Source organism: Astatotilapia calliptera, chromosome 16 (genome assembly GCF_964374335.1).
Source record: "Astatotilapia calliptera chromosome 16, fAstCal68.1, whole genome shotgun sequence".
In the NCBI taxonomy this organism is placed as follows: domain Eukaryota; kingdom Metazoa; phylum Chordata; class Actinopteri; order Cichliformes; family Cichlidae; genus Astatotilapia; species Astatotilapia calliptera.
The window spans coordinates 16781891-16795807 of record NC_137437.1 but is presented as its reverse complement, the minus strand read 5'-3'; the positions used below and the strand labels follow the sequence as shown (position 1 = coordinate 16795807).

The 13917-nt window shown below is 45.1% G+C and overlaps 1 protein-coding gene across 5 annotated transcripts; it reads right to left on the bottom strand.

Moving 5' to 3' along the window:
- Positions 1 to 255: 255 nt before the first annotated feature.
- irs2b (insulin receptor substrate 2b) lies at positions 256 to 12937 on the bottom strand. 5 transcript variants are annotated; one of them, XR_013902332.1, is made up of 3 exons: positions 7373 to 7934; positions 4864 to 4973; positions 256 to 2688 (listed from the first exon to the last, which is right to left on the bottom strand). XR_013902332.1 is itself a non-coding variant. In XM_080290817.1 (3 exons), exons 1-3 carry the CDS (start codon positions 12609 to 12611, stop codon positions 2684 to 2686), a joined length of 3384 nt encoding a protein of 1127 aa, XP_080146943.1. In that variant the 5' UTR covers positions 12612 to 12937; the 3' UTR covers positions 256 to 2683. The 5 variants fall into 5 exon arrangements, 2 of the variants coding, with proteins under 2 accessions (XP_080146943.1, XP_026000368.1); XM_080290817.1 differs by lacking the exons at positions 4864 to 4973; positions 7373 to 7934 and adding exons at positions 7941 to 8012; positions 9305 to 12937; XR_013902331.1 differs by lacking the exon at positions 4864 to 4973.
- Between the last annotated feature and the right edge of the window lie 980 nt (positions 12938 to 13917).

Below are 13917 nucleotides of genomic sequence, written 5' to 3'. Positions count from 1 at the left end.
AAAACAATAACAATGCTAATGCTGGAGGCAACACCAGATTAGGCCTACACCCGGTTTCTGACGCAGTCTTTCTCAAAGAGAAGCATGGATTTACATACACTCAGAGAACACAAGGGGAGAAGTGAAAGACAAGTGAGATATACAGTATCCACTCTTCACTTTTCTCATTTATAATGAGCTTTTCCTGTTAAACTGGCAGGAAACATCCTGCGCTTATTCATGCAGGGTGTGAAAGAGAACAGCAACAGAGAGAAATAGCTTTCTTAAATATTATTTATTGCATGTGTCTATAAAGAATCAACACTGTCTAAAGCAATGAACTAAGTTTAAATTATCATTTAGTAGTATCACAATGTGCATGATATGAAATATTTACAATGAAAAGCCACAGCAGAGTAAGCCATTGCCCATATCGCAACCTTGATGCTGAATTAAAAACTGGAAACATTATCCAAATGCAAAAAACACTGCTCAAAACACCAACAGGCTCGATTAGCAAAAACAAGCAGGAAAAAGTTTCCGTTTCAAAATTGAAGGAAAAAAAATGTACAAACAGCAAAAATTTGAATTAAGGTTTAACAAACATTATTAACAGTATTTATACATTTGGTTCGTCCTTGTAAACTAATTTCTTTTTAAAAGTGTAAATATTGCATATAAGCCATTTGTGGTGTACCTAAGTATCAAGAATTAATTATGTCAAGTATTATTGATTTCTTTAAAATCTTTTTTTTCTTGTTTTTGTTTTTTAGAATTACAGCATTAGAAAATGTCGTCATAGTGGCATCCACTTTACAAGACCATCCCAAATCAGTTTTTAAAAAAAAAAATCAAAACCAAACCATACTGGTTAGCGTTATAACTTAATTAGTGCTTCTGTTGTATCAGAAAGTTCACTCAAATATTTAACTATGTACATTAAAAATAACATAAGTTATCTAACTTAACACTCGAAGTTTCTCAGGATTTGCTTACACATTTTCGATGTAACGCTGCGCTATTTACAGTATATAGGCAAAGGTTAAGTACCTGTGAGTTCAGATAAATAATAAGATACTTCCCCTGGTTTCTTTCGTTTATTCGGCTTGTGTCTGTGTTGTAGTTCCCATTCGGTACCTCTGCATGTTTCACTGTTGCTGTTGTTGTGTTCGTCGGGTTGCGCGCTCCCAGTCTCGGAACACAGCATGTACTACATTCAGTGTGTCCTGTGTTACAATCTAGACAAGTTTGTAAATGCAAGACCATGCAGTGGAGGCCATGGATTCAAGCTATCGAGTGGCTTTTTGAACAGCCAGTTAGACTCAGTCCTGCAGTCCTGCATGTACCACATTGCTCAGTGCTGCCTGGCGTGGTGTGACAGAGCTCCACAATGAGGCATCAGGTGAGAAAATGTGAGACACTGGGCTGTCCAGTTGCTCTGTATAAATAACTTCAAACATTCACGTTTCAGTCCCTTGTCCTGTCAGGTGTGCAGGATATTTTAGGTGAACGGCGGGTGAGTTGGTGTAGTGTTTAAAAGGTGCTGAGACTCTTACTCAGACAGGCCACATTTCACATGATCAGGTCCAGGTGGACCTGGCTCATGCTGCAGTTACATTTGTCACAGCTGCATGCATTTGCAATGCAACGTCACCTATTTCTCCAACATCCTCCAAGTATTATTTTAGTGTGTATGAATACCTCCATTTAAAGGTACAATAATAAATATATTACTCTGGATTTCTAATACATAATCTAGTCATAAATGTGGGGAGAGAGGGAACTTAATCTCAGAGAGGTCGGCTCTCATTCGGCTCTAATGAACATTCAGTCTCTGTGATGATCAGTTAAATCTTTGATATACTGCGTGTTTAGAGGTCCAACCTAAAAAAAAAGAAAAGAAAATCCATCAGGTGGGGGCTGATGGCTGGAGTAAGGCTTTGGATCGGTGACTTTTTAAAAAACATTCACCTTTGAAAATAAATATTTTATATATATATATATATATAGAATTCTACTGTGTAACTTGGTGCTGAGGTAGGGTTTATTTTTTTTTAGCAAATGTTACCTTTGATTTTAAATATGTTCATAAATGCCGTCTCTTTTTGCAGTACAATCTGTTTACAAATTCTCAGACATTTCAATGAATGCATACACACATACACGATAAATAAATAAATACATGTCATCTGTATGCATGAAGGGTTTTGCGTGCATGTTTGCGCACGCATGCTCTCCAAGTTTGGTTCACAGGTTTTCAGGTGTGAATGTCTGGCAACTACTGGTCGAAGCCATTAGAAAGCCAGTTGAAATTGTATAATTGATAATAACAATACCAGCGATGAACATAGTATACTGCAGGCTGACGTACCTAGACACATAGTTACCTAACTATGCTTAGAATTAAAAGTCGGTTTTTAGTTTTCTGTTTGTTTAAATCTAGCACTACAGCAGCAATGGCACCAGAATGTTTAGGTGCCACAAAAAAGGAGGGAGGGTCAAATGTCCGTGTTTCCATGGCGATGGCTGTCCCCGTAACCCCCAGAGGCGGCAGAAGGGTCAAAGGACATGGGCTACAGCACAAGGTCCAGCTGTCGCTCTGGCGACCTCGGCATCTGGCTGAAGTGAAATCCTACATTCACAGGAAGAAGAAGAGGAGGAAGGGGTGGGGGGGGGGAGGCAAGTTGGGAAGACCCATCAGCCTTCATTCTGAAAGAAGAAGAAGAAGAAGAAAAGAGTTAGTTTCTTATCATGTAATTTATAGAAATGAAATGAAATATAAGTTAAAAAAAGTCAATATTCCCCCCAGTAACTTAATCTAAGCGTGTACATACAGTTTGCATCATTTATTATGTAGGACAGAACAATCGAGGGGAGGGGAAGGTCACTCTGCTACCAAGTAAGGAATGAGTGCATTTCAAGAGGCCTGCTTTCGTGTATGAGTATGTGTGTATTCCTCAGCTGGTAGACACTCAAGTGGCAGGTGCTTTTACAGCAGGGGAAAAAAAAGCAGAGTGGCATTTAGCACTGTGCAGCTGAAACAGGCCAGTGATGGCAAACGTCACGCCAACAACACTCCCACACACTAACAAACAGGTATTCTTAATTGCTCCCACACATACCGCAGCTATGTACTTTCAAATACCATGAACCCAGAGTCTTTGAGAGTGTTGCTTTTCTCCCAGTGGAAAGCTGCACTGACCCTTGCCCCTGTGTACATGTTTGTGAGGTTTCATTTGCATGCAGAGCTATCAAATGGGAGCGGAAGTCTTGGCTGGGTGACCCGCACACACACGCAGAGACACACACACACACACACGGTCTGTAGCTGCATTTCTTCCCTCATTTGCTGTCTCCTCTCCCTCTTCCCCAGTCGTGAACAAGAGCCGTTTTCACAAAGCTGGATGTGATCGTCATTCTCTAAAACAAACCTTTCATTCAGCCCTTGCAGCCCCCCTCCTCAGCTATTCTCACCGCAAACAGGCACACGTCTGTTCTGGGCTTTTTTCCCTATACATACTGGCTATAAATGTAAATTGATGCTGATCCTGATGTCCAATCAAAAGCTTCAAAAAAAAAAAAAAAAAAAAAAAACTAAACTGGAAATGCCAGGGCACCTTTACTGCTGCTCGGGGACGTCTGTGATGCAAAACCGTGGAACCACTGAGTTCATTTGAATAACAGAGGAGATGATTTCACTCTTGAGGCTACCTGGCGCTGAGCGAGCTCTGTGTCTTTATCGCCACGGGTGTCAGAGGCAGAATACAGCGGAAAGGCCGTGTTGGGACGGGGTGGAAAAAACACAGTAACAGAATCAACCTGACAGAGAGGAACGGGAATGCAGTGAGGTCATGGGACCGATGGACCATAACAGTCAAGTGTGTGTGTGTGTGTGTGTGTGTCTGTTTCTGGAGGGGCTGGGCCAGTCGACGGCCTGTATAGGCAGGCACATAGGTGAGAATGACTGAGATCTGCCGGGAAGGACTGTTGAATCACTAACAGCTCAGATTAGCAACCAGGTGTAGCCATGAACATAAACACACTTCCTTATTTGTGGACAATCTTGCAAGTGCATATAGGGACTGCGCATACACACATTTTCTGTTCGAAACATGCGATTTAAATAGAATCTGAGTGAAGAAAGCGTGGGTGGGCAGGAAGATTTGGGGAGGGGGATGTTATTGAGAGAAGAGGACAGAGGTCTAATGGGGGAATGAACCCAATGGCTTCTACCCCTCCTCTTTTTGGAGCACAGACACACATTCCTCCTCCGCCCCTCCCAACAACTCTTGTCTGTGCCCCCTGTCCCAACCCACACACACACACACACACAAGCACATACACGCACGCACACACACACACACGCACACATAGACTTGGGCTCTGTTCATTATTTATTTAGTTCTCACAGGCTAAATTTAGCTATGCTCCATTCAAGAATAAGACACACACACATACACACAGGCATGTATTAGCAGCCTCCTCTCTAGAGCTTCAGAGTCAGAGTAAACAAGTTACTCTGTCTGTAACCACCACAGACTTGAGTAGCTTGATGTTGTCAATGAGATAAATGAACAGGCTTTAAAGGGAACTACTCCAAACTGCAACTCTGAGCAACATTCAAGAGAAAGGAAGTGGACTGCAAACTGTTTTTGCTTTTATTGTGGGGTAGACTGGAAACGAACCTACAGACAAACAAGGAGAGATCAGCAGGCTCAGATCTGCTCTGTTTACATTCCTGCCCCACTACCTCCTCTCTAATCTTCAGTGAACAAACACTGACTGACTGACTTCACCTCTGACCTCCCACACCTTTGTCTGACCAGCTAAACAACAACAAAAAGAAAAACAATGCTGCACAACTCGGCAATCCAGCTGACTCACTATTGCATACAGAGCTTTGGCATTCCTCATCGTGTCACATTATCCACTTGCAGCAGTTCACGTGGATTATTGATTAATCCGGCAATTAGTTCCTCAGTAAATCATTTGGTCTACAAAAAAAGGTGGAGGGGAAAAAAAAAACACCAAAGCAAATCAGTTTCCCTAAGCTCCGCTGACACATTTGGATGTTTTGCTTAGCATGTCAAAAATGCAAAACCATTCAGTTTACGGTTAGCTCGAATATAATAATAATAATAATAATAATAATAATAATAATAATAATAATTGTGAGAATATGAAACTGCGTGTTTGTGAATTATTTCAACTACTCCTTTATAAAAGCACCAGAAAATAAAGCTTATATAATTAAGCCACTGAATATAACGAAACTAACGGTACGACTATCAGCTCTACAGAGGAGCATTAACAAACCAAGTGGGGAGGTCAGAAAGTTGGGAAAGAGTTCATGAGTAGCCGGTCTGCTTATGACGGGGGGGAAAAAAAAGGTATAATTAGCTAGCAGCCAAGACTAAACTCACTTAATGTGCCTTGTGGGTATAATTACCATAAAATGTCCACTGAGAGGATCTGTCTCTTCCTCTGCATTTAAAAACAAAAAGCAAAAAAAAAAAAAACACAAGCTACTAAACAATGCTTAATCCTGACGTGAATGTAATCCTTCTTACCTCCAAGCTAAACTGAGGATACGGGAGGTCAACTTTGTTTTCATCTAGCGCTAGAACATCCCGCCCTAGTTTGCTCAAAGAGTTATGTATCAGACAGCCTGGAGCACTGTGCATGTGTGTCTGTGTGCGTATGTGCGTGGGGAGGAGATGGGAGGGGTGTACAGGACAGGTGAGGACAGAGACTGTGGGTTCCTCAAAATGCTGGGTGGAGCCAAAAACCCGAGTAAAGGTATTCTCTGTGCACTTTCTACAGGAAATTCTTTATGTATATGATGATTCACAATTAATTTTATCAACAACAAAAAAAATGTCAGACATGAAGATGTCATACTTTTCCACCAGCTCATAAACATAACATAGTCCTAAGGCTATAACTGTTTATTATTTTTATGACTAACTCCTCTTTCTCATAGTGAAAACAGTCACCACTGTTTCCCAGAGCCACACATGACATCTTTTAAATGCACTGGAATTAACAAAAAAAAGCCATAAAAGTCGTAAAAAACTGCAGTATTTATGTAATGGATTTCTCCCGAGCAGCAAGAGAAGTAAAGTGTCTTGTCAGCTGCTCTACTCAGACATGATTAGCTAATTTTTTTAGTGCATTGTTAGGTAATCCTTTATGGCCTTCAGCAATCAGACACGGCCCACTGAGGTCGCAAAACAACAGGAAAAACAAAAGGCCTGTGAACGCCCCAATATGGAGAAGGTGTGTGGCGTGGGGTGTCACATGATTACTGAAAAGAAAAACAATGCTTGAAGAGAGGAAGAAGGGGTTTGGGTTGGGGGAGGGATGCATTGGATGAGGTGGGGGGGGGGGTTGGTAGCTCCTTGAGAGTGCTTGGCCACGCCCACAACCTTCTCCCGTAGCTGTCGTAGCAGATGGCGGCCAGTCATTAGCGTATTGTCACTCTCCTCTGAAGGGCCAGATAACCAGTGAGCACTGCTTGGCGAGGCAGGTGCAAACCCCCTGACCCCACACCCAACCCCTCCACCATCTGCTGACGCCTGTGTGTGTGTGTACGCACATGGGAGAGGCACACAAAGTCAAAATGCGTGTGTCTGTATTTCGGGGGGTTGCAGGGGGGTCTGGGCCCACAAATGGAAAGCGTGAATCTTTCTCTGCTGTCTGCATTCATGCAAGACTGCTTACAGTCAGAGAGACGAGCACTCGATAAATGAGGACAGGTTAGGGAAAAGAAGACGGCAGGCGGATAATAAAGAGGCTTTTATAGTGATATGATAAGTGGCAGTGTAGATACTCTAAAAGTAGATATGAGGACGAGCCAAAAATAAAAAAAGCTGTAAAAGGAGTGCACGTGCCTCTCTTTTTCTTTAGATTAGTGGTAATGCTCCAGTGGTAACATCCCCCACTCACAAAAACTAGCCCAAAGTTCAAGAAGCTGACACTAGTCCAAAGCTTGCACTGAAAGCCACGCACCACACTGCGCCACTACCACCCCATTCTCTCTCTCTCGCTCCCTCTCTAACGCTTAAAATACACAAACTCAACTGAGCCATACTTTAGGATTTTCATACAGAAAGTCAAGCATTTTTATAACGCCCTCCCTCCGCTCAGCTTCCCCTTCACACCACAGTGCCAAATGAGGACAGGTGATTTCGTAATCTACCTGTGACAGTGTGATATACAACCGGGAATGCAAACTATGGTTCACTCAGTGATAAGGTGAGAATGTGGTATAGCCTGCCATCTTGTAGTAAACAGACGGGCCCTATTTTTCCTCTCGTATCGGAATGCTATGTATTTGGATGCGAGTATCAACAACTTTCCTCGCTGTTGTAGCCACATGTACTAAAGTTACCGAAGCAAAGGCCAGCAGCTGCTTGTTGGGAAGGCACTGATCTTTCTGTCATTCAGCATTTTTCTTCCATTCTTCCTTCTCACCCACTCTCTGCCTTCTGCCAGCAGCTCAATAGTCCATTTTGTTATACATGAAAAACAAAACAAGTCAACCATCCATCACCATTGTTCTTTCACCTCCCTCCTTCCTCCACCCCTGCTCTTCTAGCCTTGCACCACGGGTTAAAAAAAAAAAAATTCCATAAAAAATTCCATAAATCCCATAAATGTACAGATCACAGTGAATTCTCACGGATACCTGTGCGTGCCTCAGGTGCACACGAGTCACATGTGTTCAGACAAGTCTCCTGTGTAAAAAAGAAAGAAAAAGAAACAAACAACAAAACCACCAGCTCATTTGACAATTTGTGAAGTTGCTCATAGTGAAAAAAAGAACCCCTCCCCTCCCGATTTCATCCCAGCAGGTTAGAAAAACAAGTGAGCGTTCACCTCTCCCAGCAACCTTTGCACACTGCCCACATTCCAGTCCTGAAACCCAGTACCTGACAATTGATAAACAACTGACTCACTTGTTTTTCTGGGGAACCCGATGACTTGCACCGAGCTCCACACTGGCTGCGCTCTCACAGCAGGGGAGCCAGCTGAGACAAAGAGACAACTTAGTTGTGAAACTGCAAACAGCAATTAAACTCTTGTATTTCACCATCAGGAACACTGACTCCTGAGTCACTATGATCTTAACACTTTGTATTTTCTTTAGAAACAACAGCAACTTCTGACATGTCCCTGCCATGTCATCCATCCGTGTAAATAATCCTTGGCATTTACAGATGGATGAAAAGCCCCTGATGCAGCAGAAAGAGGAAAGAAAATGAGGCGAAAGGTAATATTTTGATAACAACTCTTCCCCTTCGAGTCTCAGGGATTTTGCTGCTTATTCGTTTTGTTCTCTGAGGTCTGTGTAACACACCGTTTCAGATTTACCAATAGCGAGTGCTCTTTGCCGCCTTCGAGCGGCTTCCATAGAGGCATCATGTGTAGCGCTGCATGCGTCACTGAATCAGATCAGATGTTTTTTTGAAACACTGACGCGGTGCAAAACTGCGTCACTGAGAGGAAACCAGGACAGACCATTCACATAAACGGAACAGCAAACGTGAAGGCAGATAACCATAAGTTTTTAAAATAAAACCGTTTCAAAAAAATGCGATGATGCAGAAAGATTACTTTTTAATAAAGGGGAGTTTGCGTCCTCTGGGATGTGTGGAGGGGAGGAAGACAAGGAGGCAACATGTTCCACAGAATGCATTTGTTATTCAGCATGCCGCACCGCTTTCATTCAACCGTCTAATTCAGGGCTTTTATTTGAGAGAAAATAAAAGCAGTTTTAAAAACAGGATCAACATCACAGCCTCGAGATTTGTCAGCGTGTCCTGGGTGTGACAAGTAGGTGACTAATCCTGTCTAAACATTACAGCCTACACCCAATAGCAATCTTGACAACTAGTTTGCTTCTCTAAGCTACTGTAGTTTACTACACCGGATTACATAAATCTGTAGGCTGTTATCTCGGATATTGCAGTGATGGTCAGTCACGATTATATGGCCACAAAAGAGCTTTCAAGAAAAATAAAGTGTCAGCTTTTTAACTCGCAGTGGAAAGGACAAACTGACAGCAAGGGGCAGACACACAGACGCTCCTGCAGACAAACGACTGAGGCTGTTTTTGTTCTCTAGAGGTAATTATCATCAACTTTGGGACTGAAAACGAGCCCAGAAGTGTTGCAAACAACATTACGTGTGGCCTATCTCTGCAGAGTACACAGTTGCCCTGAGGCGGATCTCTATCCTACTCCAACCCTGACGCCACTCCCTTCATGAATGAAAATGCACTGAATGAATGAGTGTGTGGGACATGTGTGACAATGCTCACCTTTCACAGCAGCAGCAGCAGTCTCCTTAAATCCCAGGCTGGCATAGGGGCTAGAGTTGAAACCATTCAGCCCCCCCTTGCAGCCACAAGCTGTCTTGAGCCTCAGGAGTTCATCACAGCCCCCTAACCGGCATCCCCCAAGGTTTCCCTCCATCAAGTTTAAGGCAATGTAGTTAAGTCCATTTTGATAGCCAGCTGACGTTTCCCTGCACATGGGACTGCTGTACTCCTCACCGAGTCCTTCAGAGCTACGAACTGTGCGAGATACGTTCTCCACAGAGGCAGAGCTGTGCCGTTTAGTGTCGTTGGCAAAGGATGGGCACACGGGTGTGACAGTGGTTGTGGAAGAGAAGGTCTCAGAACTGTGACGACGACGTCCGTGAGGGTCGGCCCGGATAACTTTAGCCCCCCTGTGTGGATCTACAACTGTAACAGATAATGAAGGACCTCCCTTGAGAAAAGAGTCCACGGGCACAGGGGGCATCACATCTACTATGCTGCTCTCAAGGCTGAGTCTCTGGACACAAGCAGTAGGGCTGGTCGGGCGGGGAGTTGTGCATAGAGCAGGTAAAGGGTCAGAAGGACTAAAGGTCATCTCAGTGTAGTCGTCACTGAATGGACCAGGCTGACACTTAAGGCTTCCTTGCTGTGGAACACCCCTCTCCTTTTCCTGTCCCTCTGTGCTTTTATCTTCCTCCACCTCCTCCTCTTCAACTCCCTGTGTTTCCTGCTGAGTGGTAACTAGACTATGGCATGTCAACAGTTCAGCTGTGTCTGTACAGTTAGTTTGGTGTGATACCTGCTGAACCGTGGAGCTGACATCAATATTAGCATAGCCTGAGAGTGACCGGGATCCCGTCTCTGCGGTTACAGAGGACTCAGGGCTCTTTGACTCTGTGGTTGTGTTGTGGTTAACACTGCTAAAGTCTATGTTAATGTATTCTCCGGGGCTGCGTGGCTCTGAAGGAAGAGGGTGCTCACTCATGCATGGTAGTGTTTTGAGGGATTCCAAAGCCAAGCGGGTAGGCCGACAGACTCTACTCCGGTGTACCAGACCTCCATCTATCCAAGCCACTCTGAGAGGAGATGGAGTAGAAGATGGAGTGGCTGGTCTTGCCACAGTGCCATTGGTTGCAGAGTTTCCTGAAGAGATAGGACAGTAGTTGGATTCCTCTTCTATCCGTTGTCTCTGTAAACTCATCACCACATACTGATCTGTGTCAGTGGACCCACTGCGCTGCAAATGTCCTTTAAGTGATCTTGGTAGAGAACTGCAAGAATAAGGCTGCCTGTGGCTTGGCGGGAGGCTGGGATCTCCTGTAGGACTGAGAATATAATCTGGGGGTGTAAAAGACACCTGTGTGTCAACAGGAGACATATTCAGGTATTCTCCATTGGCGAGCTTCCCATCGTTGCTGTCCACTGACATCTTGGTTGCACACCACATGGGCATGTACCCACTGTCCTCCAGAGAAACACCCCCGGGGGAGTGTATGCGCGTGGCCAGCCCCATTGAGGAGGGTTTTGTACAAGGGTTGATGATTTGCTTTGGAGCAGATACACACATAGGGCTCATGGGCATGTAGGGGTCATCCTTAGACCCGGGTGTGAGAGGAGCCACACCAGGCATCATGGGCATATAGCCACTGTCGCCTTGGTGACCATTTGAAGCAATCTGAACATCTCTGTAATCCTCCAGACTTATCCCTTTAGGAGACGCGGTGTGACACCTGCGATAAGACTGACTTCCACTGGTGTATGTTGCCCTCATAAGAGTATACTCATCCAGGGAGGCTGAAGATACTTGGGGAGGACCCCTCGGTTGACGGGGGGTGGTGAGGGAGTATGTGCGCTTTCGATACACCTTGTCAAATTCTGGTAACCACCGGTAACCATTCTGGTTCTGACGCTCCATTACCATGTAGCCATCAAGCTCACTGCCATCCCGGGATGGGGGGGTGTCTGCTTTGAGGGACTCTGGAGTGTTGCTGCGGAGAGTAAGCGGTAACCTGAGGTCTCGTGCCTCCGCAGGGCTAGAGCCAAATTCCTCACATGATATAAAGCCAGCATCACTGGGAGAGCCTGAGAAGGATGCACTGCAGCTAGAGGGGCGAGGGGCACCGCTGTCTTGGCAGGAAGATGCATGGCTTGGACAAGCAGTGGTCACAGGTGGAGAAGGAGACAGAGGCATAGACATGGACTTACTATGCTGGAGGGTGGAAGATTCAAACGTCAGAGAAGGGCGTGCAGTAATGGTATGAGATCTGCTCAGCAGGGTCCTGTGGACCCCTGGACTAAGGGGGCTCCCGGTGACTGACATAGTGCGTGCCATGGTGCCGTCGCCCTCGCTCGCAGTGCGTAATCGACACGAGGAGCATTTGCTCACAGGAGAGGTCGCAGCCATGCTGTCAGTACGCGACCGCCGGGGAAGCCCGGTCTGCCTCGGGGGTAGATTATTCAGGTGCCTCCGCGAGGGTACAGAGATGGGGTTTGTACCAGAGGACTGGCTTTTGCTGCGCGGGCGGAATTCCGACAGCTCCTTCATGGCTTTCATGGCCTCCAAGATAGTTTCGTGAATGTTTTGAGCCACCACAGAGTCATCCGCCTGCATCCACAGCTCCCCCGGACCCGTGGATGCAGATCGGCCAACCTCTATGAAGAAAAAGCTGTCAGAGTGGCCGCACCTCCGGATATTCATCAGCTGCAAGGTGACTGAGGCAACATCAGAGTTAAGCTTAACGAAGCTGATAGTCCGGCTGGAGAGACACAGCCTGTACACCCCTGTTAAATTTCGACTCTGTCCGAGACCTTTAGATTTTAGATTTACTTGCCATACCTCCTTGTAGGCGGCGGTCACCGGCGTTATTACACCGTAGCTCGACTCGTCGTAGCCAACCAGCGAGGACGCAGAGTTAGACGCCGAGCCGTCATATACTTTCCCCTCTGCCATTAAATCCGTCAGCACCCGGTACCAGCTCTCCTGTTCCTGCTCGTTTTCCGTCGCCAAAGCAAAATACTCATCCTTGGTATAAAGAGCAATAAGATATTTGTATTTTGCGTCTGCTCTCTTGCTGATATTGAGACAGCAGTCCAGAGGGATGACTCTCTTCGGGGCCGATTTGTTTTTCCATTTCTTCTCGCTCTCGTAGTATTCCAACCGGGCAGGGAAACCTTCGCTCGGCTCCTTTAGAACAAAAAAGCGCTTATGTCCGTGTTTCTGCTTTTTCAGATATCCGCATTTCTTGATGCCGCTGTTTGCGTTACTGGCCAATAACGACTGATCACCGGTGTTCGGCGGACTCGCCATTCTCGCGTCCTCCTCTTATCAGACACAATGCTTCCGTTCCCTTTAGTTGTAAAAAGAAACGACTCGCTTTCTTTTAATCCTCTACTTCCAGAGCCGGTTTCACGTTAATTCGTCTTCTCCCACAGCCGAGCGATAAATAACACATGTCTGCTGGTGTCCGGGCCGAAGAGGGTGAAACAACATGTGACGATCTACACATTCAGCTCCGGTTTTAAAAAAAAGAAGGGAAAGGAGACGAAAAAAATACGCACTCACCAACAGTGGGCGGTGCGCACTCAGCTCATTGGGTTTATTGGTGGAAAAGGGATGAATGCTGGAGTGAGAAAGGAAAGAGAGTGAGAGCGAGAGAGCCCTCCTACTATCACTGCCCTCTTCCGACTCATTTGCGTGTAGTCAGTTAGGACTGTAGCTTTATTTATAGCATCCCTATTCCTATGATCCTTCGTTTGGCTTCAGTGTACGTTTTTTTTTAGCAGGATATAGCCCGGTCCCAACTACTCAAACGAGATGTCCCCGATTCAGAAAACCATCATTTGCGTCATTTAAGGCGTTACGGGGTGGATTATGAAAAATATAACCTGAGTATAGATCCGTTATATGCACAGACCGAATATATGACGCGTAACTGGTTTTATACACGTATAATTTACAGGTATTGTTTCACTGTCGGAAATTTTCTTACCATGGGTGTTTGTTTTTTCTCTCACTACACTTTGACCATATTTAAACTCTAGAGGGAGTCGTTCCAGTGTTCTCCAACTGGTAAACAAGCATCACCTGGTCGACTCTGCAGCTCTGGCACATGAATTTAATATTCCCCATGAGCCGTTCAGCCAGAAAAGCCTGCATTCACAGTGTAAGCGGGATATTCTCCCCCGTCCTCTTCCCCTTTTTTACTCTTAAGCGAAAGCACCCAATTGTTCGCGCGGAATAACTAGTACAAGAAATGACAAGAGCGCACAGAACGCAGTGTGTTTTATTGCATAATGCGGTTGCTTGCTGATTTATTCATGTTTGCCAGAGCTGCTCAGTTGCAATTTTTTTGTTTGTTTTTTGGTGGGTTTTTTACTGCTTCATCTCTGTGTTTGTCTTAACCCATTCAGAAACAGAGCGTGGCGGTGTGAAAACAGTTATTCTGGGGTGAACATATGCCCAAAATATCTAAGGCGATAGGAGGTTATAGCGTACAAAATCTTAAAAGTACTCCTTGTACACGAAACTAAAAGTACCCCATATATGGTCATATAACACAGCAGTCATGATGACGCAAAAAATTCTCCTGATCTCAATGCGTCAGCGGCTGGTA

Coding starts and splice junctions, on each gene's coding strand:
- irs2b (XM_080290817.1), bottom strand. CDS start 12,611: ATGGCGAGTCCGCCGAACACCGGTGATCAGTCGTTATTGGCCAGTAAC. Junction 8,013..9,304: donor TGCTGCTGCTGCTGTGAAAG/GTGAGCATTGTC, acceptor TCTTTGTCTCAG/CTGGCTCCCCTGCTGTGAGA.